The sequence below is a fragment of the Sus scrofa genome, chromosome 12 (genome assembly GCF_054392235.1).
Source record: "Sus scrofa isolate SSC_HxYL_T2T_F1_AM1 chromosome 12, Sscrofa_HxYL_maternal_Yorkshire_Landrace_v2.0, whole genome shotgun sequence".
Lineage (NCBI taxonomy): Eukaryota > Metazoa > Chordata > Mammalia > Artiodactyla > Suidae > Sus > Sus scrofa.
In genome coordinates, this window is record NC_139394.1 from 47,440,660 (window position 1) to 47,449,367 (window position 8,708).

Below are 8,708 nucleotides of genomic sequence, written 5' to 3' on the forward strand. Positions count from 1 at the left end.
TAGTGTTTTTTTGAGGTCCAGAGGTTTTCTATGTGTGGGGTCTGATTTTTATTGTTGAAAACCCTACCTCTTGATGAGGACGACTCTTTTTTTTTTCCCCAAGCAGTGAACTAAATTTTCCACAATACCATTTGTGGCCATTTTTCTCTGACTGATTTATAATACCTTTATTATATTTCTATGAATATTAGAGTCATTTTAGGGCATTTTCATTAGGACCTTTTGTACTCTCTATGGTGTTTGTATGTCATTTATATTAAAATGAGAAAAATTTCCTCTTTCTCTTCTCCAGTAAGTCTTAGGAAGGTCAACATTTTAAATCCTTAAAGGGCTTTTTTATTTTAGGAAAGAGATACTTGTCACATTTCAGACATGAGAGTGAAGAGCAGGGTGGTTGACTCCTTAAAGCAAGGCTTGTGAGGGTGGGTCACCCTGCGGTCACACAACCCTCTACCTGATTCTCACCATTGCAGGTTATGGAAGTGCATCTAGCTAGTTCACCTAGAGCTGCACTGTTAGATGGGGTAGCTTCTCCCCACGTGTGGGAACTTAAATTTATTGAAATTAGATAATTCAGATTTTCATTTACTCTGGCCACATATTTACCATGCTAGACAGCACAGATAATAGAACTTTTATTTCTACCATGGCATATGGTTCTGTTGGACACTGTTGACCTAGATTCAGTTAGATTTGGGGAAACTAACTCATGAGTTGGAGCAGAACACACATTAATTGGTCACATTCTCTCCCCTGTGGGAAAGTCGACATATGATTTGTTAGGCTAAAATGTTCAAATGCTTTATATAGTGTATAAACAGCACATTCTTGAGGGAAATGAAGGAATAGGCCCTCTAATGTCTCAGATTGTGGTAAGGTGGCCTGGTGAGCAAGGAGTCCCACCTTCCAGCTTTTCTGCTTCTTAAGGGTTAACATGACTATCCCACCTTGAGCAGATATGTTATTGGAGTTTAGGCAGGGAAGGTGTATCCCCTGCTCAGGCGCTGCCTGTCAGAATTCTGCTGCCCTCAGGTTGTAGAGGGCCAGACTTGGAGCATTAAAAGAGAGAAGCCCAGGTGAGACCATACCAGCACAGTACAGAAGGTTTAGGGTTACTGTGACCAAGTATCAGCCTATAAGGATGTCTGCATGTTGTAGGAGTTTGTTTTGATCATCTATTCCTAGGTTTCTAACGGGTTTGAGAAGTCACTAACTCAAGGTGGAGGATAACTGGGTTGCTGAGTTGTCTCATCCATTTGTGAGTTATAGTCTAATTTCAGCCTAAGCTCCAGAGAAACCTATTTAGAGACAAGAGTGAGATGCGGTTGGAGCTTCAACTGTGTGAAGTTTTGAGAGCTGAGTTTTATACATCATCATGTAGACGCCTAACAGGAAATCGAGGTTTTGAAGCAGAAGCATATCCAGTGTGGTTGCGTAGGGATAACACTTGGCATTCCAGACCCAACTAGTCATCCAGCCCTGGGGTCCGCACCTGGTCAGGACGTTCCAAAATCCTACTCCAGAGCGGGTACGTGAGCAGGAGGCCTTTGCAGTCGGGCTCGCCCCGCCCCCTTGCTCCGCCCCGCCCCGCCCCGCCCCCGGCTTCCTCGTGACCCCCGCGCCCCGCCCCCCGTCCGGGAGCACCCCCGGCTGATTGGCCCTCCGCGGCGTATCCTTGGGCTGGCTGCCAGGCTGGTGCGTCACGTGGCTGAGCAGCGAGCGTCTCGGGCTCAGAGCCGCTGGCCGCCGGGCATGGACCCTCTCACCGCTGGGGCCCAAGCGTTGGGGGCCGCGGAGCCGCCGCGGGGCCGGCCGCAGCTGAGCGCGCGGGAGGCGTCCCCCGCCCCGGGGGTGAGCGCGGCGCGGGGCCTGGGCGCGGTCACCACCTGCGGCCGGGGGCGGGAAGTTGCGGGGCTCATGGGGCGGGCCGGGTGGGGGGCCGCGGAGCCGGGGAAGCGCCTCGGGCCTCCCTGCGAACGGGGAGCGCCGTTTGGGCACGCGCCCGAGCTGGAAACGGCCGGGTCGCGGGGCGGCGGAGCAGGGTACCTCGTGGTCGTGGGTGGGCGCGCCGGGCGGAGAGGTCTAGCTGGCGGCCCACGAGCGCCTCGGCGTCCTTGCTAAATGGGCGGTGATGCTGCTGACCGAGAGCTGGGCCTGGGCTGGGGCCAGGTGAAGGCAGCGAGTAGAGCGATCTTCTCTGGCGGATCCATGTCCCTTCGTGGCGATGCTCAGCTAACCCTGAGCACCAGATGATGTCTGCTGCGCTCTCTCCTCTAACCTTTACTGAAAGCAAAAGGCCGCGTTTGACGCAGGGTTTCCAGAAACTTGTTTTCATTTGCGCGCCGGACCACCATTAACAGTCATGTCCTGCCCCGTTTACAGTCAATAATCCCTATTAGACATGAGCTCGTTGAGGTAGGAACCCTCTAGTGCTGGTTAACCAGGTGACCAGCATAGTGCCTGACACCACAGACACGCATATTAATTGGATGGAGGAATAGAATGCTTGTTTAGGCATCACAGAAAGTACTTAACCAAAGAAAGATATAAAAAATGTAGTGATGGGTTTAGAAAGAAAATTACTTTGGGGGTGCAGGTAGGATGAGACTGGTTTTGTCAGGGCAGAGCAGGAAGGTTTGTGCGCTTCCTCTCTAGGGTCGGGGGGATGCTTGTTCCTGGCAAAGGTCTGGAGGTGAGGAAGTGCAGGGCGAATGGCCGGGAGCTTTGGTCCCAGAGCTGGGCGAGAGAACTATCTCCGTAGGTTGATGGGGCTGGAGGCCATGGAGAAGTTTGTGGTCCCACAGTGGAGGCCTTCGGAGCAGAGTATTGATTAGCGCTGTCAGGCTGGGCAAGATGGGTGAGTGAAGCCAGTTAGGGGGCTCTTGCAGTGGAAGAAGTGAGAGGTCCCACTCCTGGCCAGCAGTAGTGACCAGGAGTTGTCACTTAACCATAGGAGGTGGAATTAACTCATTAAATCCAGGCAGATGATGAGCTAATTGGGACAGGTGCCAAGTGCAGTGTAGCTTTAGGAGCAAAGAAGGTGAATTAAAATTCAACAGATGGGAGTTCCTGTTGTGGTGCAGCGGAAACAAATCCGATTAGCATCCATGAGGATGCAGGTTCCATGCCTGGCCTCGCCCAGTGGGTCGGCAATCTGGCGTTGCCATGAGCTGTGGTTTTGGTCGCAGATGTGGCTCAGATCCCGAATTGCTGTGGCTGTGGCGTAGGCCAGCAGCTGTAGCTCTGATTCGACCTCCAGCCTGAGAACGTCCACATGCCACAAGTGCGGCCCTAAAAAGACACACAGCAACAGATGTTATATTCTTGCCGTGTGCTAGGTGTTTTCATGAGTGTTATCTCAGTATAAGCCTCCCACAAAGTCAGAACAGGCATCCCCCGTGTCCTGACAAACTCAGGCATGGTAGCTGAAGTGCTGTGTCCAGGGTACACACTGAATGAATGGGCTTGTAATCAGGTCTTCTCATGCAGGCTGTGAGTATTTCACTTAGAAAGAGGTCTTACAGGTGATGGGGTTTCAGGAACTTTTGAGTGATGGGAGCAGAAAAGCACATGGTTGGCTATGAGGGAAGATTTCCCTTCATCGCCTAAAAAAGCTCTCTTGTCCCCATGGATCCATCAGGAGACAGCATTTGATAAAAAGAGCTGTTCCCTAGATAAAAGTCGGTTTGTAACTGAAAAGGTAAGGAGGAGCTTGCTGCTGTAGGAAACCAAACCAAGCCCTGGGGCTCAGGGAACAAAAGAGGTGAGGTTGGAATGATTACAGGGGAGAGGCTTTGCAGCCCGCTGAAATTCCAGCCTCAGAAGAGGGGGCACTGCCCTGGCTAGTGCTGGGGTCTCTGAGCTTGGCGTCGGGGTCCTGAGGACCTGTGACTCCGAGCACTCAGGAGAGGGCTGGGCAGGAGGCTGGCTCTGCGCGTGCTGGATGCAGGCAGCTAGGAAGGCAGGCGATTCTGCCGGCCCGTCCCTACAGGAGTAGGAAGGAGCCGGGCCCTTCTTCCTCGGGCTTGGCCCAGCCTGACACGGCAAAGCAGAAACGTGGGTTGCAGAGTCCCCACCCCAGCCTCCCGAAGTGCGCTATGGAAGGGTGGAAGTGGGGCTGAAATCCTGGCTCTCCGCAGGCCTCCAAGGCCCGGGTAATTGTTTCTTCTTCCCGCAGGCTGCCTTTGTGCTGGCTGACCACTCTGGTCAGGAGAGAGAGACTGAGAAGGCCATGGATCGACTAGGCAAGTAGCTGGCGGAGCCTGGGGGGAGGTGGGTGTTGGGAAAGACCGAGGAAGTGACAGAGAAGGAAGGTCGGTCCCCGGCTTGGTTAGGTACCTCCTCTTTGTAGCCAGCCCTCCTCTTCCCCAGCCGGTTGCCTTTTCTGCCTAGTGTTTCAGGCGTCTTCTCGTTTGGAAGCCCCCCCCCCTCCCCCTGCAAGAGAGTCTTGGGCCTGGGTCCAGATCCACCCCTTCTGCCGAGGAAGACAGCCCAGGGCAGCGGAAAGTGTGCAGGCTTTGCAGGCGGCTGAAATTGTTTCCCTTTCAGCTCTGGGACTGGGTCCTGGGCTTTAGTTTTGTGGCTTTATATTTTTTATCCTTTTTCTATCTTTAAAATGGGGATAATAATACTTCCTTAGAGGGTTGTCTGAGGATGGGGTGATAGGATGTAGAACTGAAATCCCCACTCCAAATAGCTGTTTAATTATAACGAAATAAAGTGGAAAATTCACTTCCTTGGTCACATGGGCCACATTTCAAATGCTCAGTAGTCAGACACGGCCATGGCTAGCCTTTCGGACAGCACAGATTGTAGTAAGTATGTTATCGTCATCACAGAAAGTTCTCTTGGCCAGTGCTGGTCTGGATAAAGCACCAAGCACATAAATAGGGGTAGTCCTAGCAGCTAACACTTCACTGAGTACTCACTGTGTGCCATGTACAGTTCTAAGTGGGTTTTTTTTTTTTTTTTCCTTTAAAAACCCTGACAATGGCTCTATCTGCCTGTGATAGATGAGGAAACCGAGCTACAGAGCAAAAACCTTAAAGATTGTGGAAGAAGACACATAACATGAACCATTTGAAAGTGTACAATTCAGTGGCATTTGGCCCAATCACAATATTGGGCCAGTCACCACCACTGTTTAGTTTCAGAACATTCTCCTGGCCCCCAGAGGAAACGCTGTATCTAAGAAGCAGTCACCCCCTACACTCCCCTTCTTGAGCCCCTGGCTACCACAGATCTGCTTTCTGTCTCTGTGGATTTACCTGTTCCGTATAGGCACATATGAGTTGCTTATAAATGGAGTTACATGATATATATATGTATATTTCCCCCCCCCTTTTTTACAGTCTCACTCATGGCATATGGAGGTTCCCAAACTAGGGGTCGAATCAGAGCTACTACTGCCGGCCTCTGCTGCAGCCACAGCAACTCGGGATCTGAGCTGCGTCTGCGACCGACACCACGGCTCAGGGCAATGCCAGATCCCTGACCCACTGAATGAGACCAGGGATTGAACCTGCATCCTCATGGATGCTAGTCAGATTCGTTTCTGCTGCGCCACAGTGGGAACTCCAATATGCGGTTTTTTTATGTCTGACTTCTTTCACTCAGCATGGTTTTTTCACGGTTCATGTTGTAGCAGGTAGCAGTACCTTCATTTCTTTATTATGGCTGAATAATTCCATCACAGTTTATTTACCCATTCATCAGCGGATAGCTGTTTGGGTTGTTTCTGCCATTTGGTGATTGCGAACAGTGCTGCTCTGAACATTTTTGTGCACATTTTCTTTGAACCTTTGCTCTCTTTGGGTCATCCGCTTAAGAGTGGGATTGCTGGGTGCTGCGGTCATTCTCCCTTGTAAGTTTCGGAGGAATTGGTTGCGTCAGTTTCAGCTCAGTCACACATGTTTGTAATTAGAAGAACTGGGATTTGAACTGCGGTTGTTGGGCTCCGGAACCCACGTCCTGAACTTTATGGCTCGTGGCTGTCATCCTTGTACAGTGTTAATGGCATGGCTGTTTTTAGGCTGATTGTTTGCCCAGCTCTGACGTGGCATCACCATAGCACTGTGTGCTTGGAGGTCCATTATCCTTCCCCAGAGTTTCTTCCATTTTTGGTACACCTTTTAAAAATCTACCTTCCAGCCCCTCCCCGAGCTCCGAAGGAGGGCACGTGGTGGCTGAGCAGTGAGACTGGTGGGTTCCGAGTTTCTGCCGGCTTTCCTCCCTCCTCTGCCATCCTTGTCCAGGGCTCACCTTTGACCTGCTCTTTGAGCATGAAGGGAGGCGTGGAAGAGCAAGAATTCCGTCCATTCTGTATCGTGAAAGCTTATCATTTGCCAGAGGCCCTTTGCCTCCGTGTCATTGAAACTACTTGGAAATAGAAACTGTGCCTGATGCTTCATGTGAATTAAAAGGCCTGGTCGGTAATAGCCTTGTTTATGGCACAACGTCTTACTGAAACATCTCCTTCTAAACACGTAAACAGAGGGAGTTCCTCTCATGGCACAGTGGGTTAAGAATCTGACTGCAGCAGCTCAGGTTGTGGCGGAGGCAAGGCTTGGCCCCCCAGCCTGGTGCAGTAGGTTAAAGGATCCGGCGTTCCTGCAGCCGTGGCCTAGGTCACAGCTGCCGCTCGAATTCCGTCCCTGGCCCGGGAACTTCAATAAGGTACCTGTGCGGCCACTGGGGGAAAAAAAAAAAAAAAAAAAGCAGAGTTCTTATTGTGGCTCAGTGGTAATGAACCCAAATGGTATCCTTGAGGATGTGGGTTTGATTCCTGGCCCCACTTACTGGGTTAAGAATCCGGCATCGCTGTGAGCTGTGGTGTAGGTTGCAGACACAGCTTGGATATGGTGTTGCTCTGGCTGTGCTGTAGGCCGGCATCTGAAGCTCCCATTCAACCCCTGGCCTGGGAACTTACACATGCTGTGGGTGAAGCCCTAAAAAGCCAAAAAAAAAAAAAAAAAAGTAACAGGGAGTTCCCTCGTGGTCTAGTGGTTATGGATCCAGCATTGTCACTGCTGTGCAGCAGGTTCAGTTGCTGGCCTGGGAACTTCTGCTTGCTGTAGGTGTGGCAGAAAAAAAAAAAGGGAAACAGGACAATAATTTTTAAATAAGGTCTCTGGTGGCTAAAGAGCTCTGAACACTATTTACTGGTGTCCTCTTAGTAAGTCCGGCCAAAATCTCCCAAGCACACGACTCGGCCCTCTCTGGCTTGCCTGTTGTTTTAAGTCCTTTTTCCTCTTGTGGATTTCTTAGCCACTGGAGCCCAGAGCATCCCTAACGATAGTCCTGCCCGTGGTGAGAGCATCCATTCTGAAGAGGAAGGCTTTGCTGTGGATGATGAGGACTCTGATGGGGACCTGAATACATGGGAGCTGTCAGAAGGGGTGTCCGGCTGTCCACCCAAGGAGCAGGCTGCCGACCTTTTTAACGAGGACTGGGACTTGGAGTTGAAAGCAGATCAAGGGAATCCATATGGTAGGTGTGGGGCTCCTGGGGTTCCTAGGCCAGGGTTCCGAGACCCTCCTACGAGATGAGCCCCCTAAAGGCAGCCAGTCTGGAAGAGGGACACATCTAGGAGCTTATTAGCCCGAGAGCTGTAACAGGTCTGAGATTTCTGTGACAGCTTCTCTTTCACATGAAATAATTGGAAAAAAAGGGCAGGTTTGCATTTGATTACTTAGTGTATTGGTTAGTTTTAATGTCAAAACTGCGTTACTCTCCAGATACCTTTGCATGAATCAGGCAGCTGCAGACAGAAGTGCTGTGGTCACCAGTTGCTTCCTCTGCGCTGCTAAGACCCGTGTCTGAGAAGCGGGCTTGTGGGTGGCCTCAGAATGAAGGTGCTTACCGGTCTTCAGCAAAGGACTCTGTGTGTGTTGGCGTGTGTGTACGTGTGTGTGTTCATGCAGTGTGTGTTTAAGCAAAGAAAGTGTGGGCGTCTGTCCCCTAGACATTTTGGGCTCTCCCTTTTCACCCTCCCTCCTTTCCTTTAATCTGGCTTTTAAAACTGCCCACAGATGCCGACGACATCCAGGGTTGCCTTTCTCAAGAGGTCAGACCTTGGGTGTGCTGTGCCCCACAAGGAGACATGATCTATGACCCCAGTTGGCACCACCCGCCTCCACTGATACCCCATTATTCCAAGATGGTCTTTGAAACGGGACAGTTTGATGATGCCGAAGACTGAGGGTGCCGCCCTGGCCTGGTGGGCGGGCGGGCCTTCCAGGTCAAGGTCTCCTTCTTTTGAGGTGAGATGTCACATCCGAGGAGACATTCCCAGTGATCCCCAAGCTGGGCACACAGACTGGTGTTAAGTAAGGTCTGCCGCCCCCTGTTCTGTTGTTGTTGTTGTTGTTTTTAATGAGCTTCTCCCAGGTATGTGTGTGTACGTCTCTGTTGGGAGAGGAGTAGAAAACTTTATAAATAAAGGTAGGAAATGATCAATACGCTTTTGTCTACTTTTTTCTCCTCCTTTTAAATTAGATACTTTTTTTTTTTTTGCTATTTCTTTGGGCCGCTCCCGCGGCATATGGAGGTTCCCGGGCTAGGGGTCTAATCGGAATTGTAGCCACTAGCCTACGCCAGAGCCACAGCAATGCGGGATCCGAGCCGCGTCTGCAACCTACACCACAGCTCACGGCAACGCCGGATCCTTAACCCACTGAGCAAGGCCAGGGACCGAACCCACAACCTCA

General features: G+C 51.1%; 1 protein-coding gene across 1 annotated transcript; it reads left to right on the plus strand.

The window, feature by feature from the left end:
• The first annotated feature begins 1,697 nt into the window (after positions 1-1,697).
• On the plus strand, positions 1,698-8,459 carry COPRS (coordinator of PRMT5 and differentiation stimulator). The gene is made up of 4 exons (XM_003131747.5): positions 1,698-1,851; positions 4,178-4,244; positions 7,267-7,488; positions 8,031-8,459. Exons 1-4 carry the CDS (start codon positions 1,753-1,755, stop codon positions 8,198-8,200), a joined length of 558 nt encoding a protein of 185 aa, XP_003131795.1. The 5' UTR covers positions 1,698-1,752; the 3' UTR covers positions 8,201-8,459.
• The last annotated feature ends 249 nt before the right edge of the window (positions 8,460-8,708 follow it).

Excerpts from the sequence above, each read along its gene's own strand:
- COPRS (XM_003131747.5), top strand. The coding sequence starts at position 1,753 with ATGGACCCTCTCACCGCTGGGGCCCAAGCGTTGGGGGCCGCGGAGCCG. Across the intron at positions 4,245-7,266 it reads GAAGGCCATGGATCGACTAG|CCACTGGAGCCCAGAGCATC; the intron begins GCAAGTAGCTGG and ends TGGATTTCTTAG. Across the intron at positions 7,489-8,030 it reads AGATCAAGGGAATCCATATG|ATGCCGACGACATCCAGGGT; the intron begins GTAGGTGTGGGG and ends AACTGCCCACAG.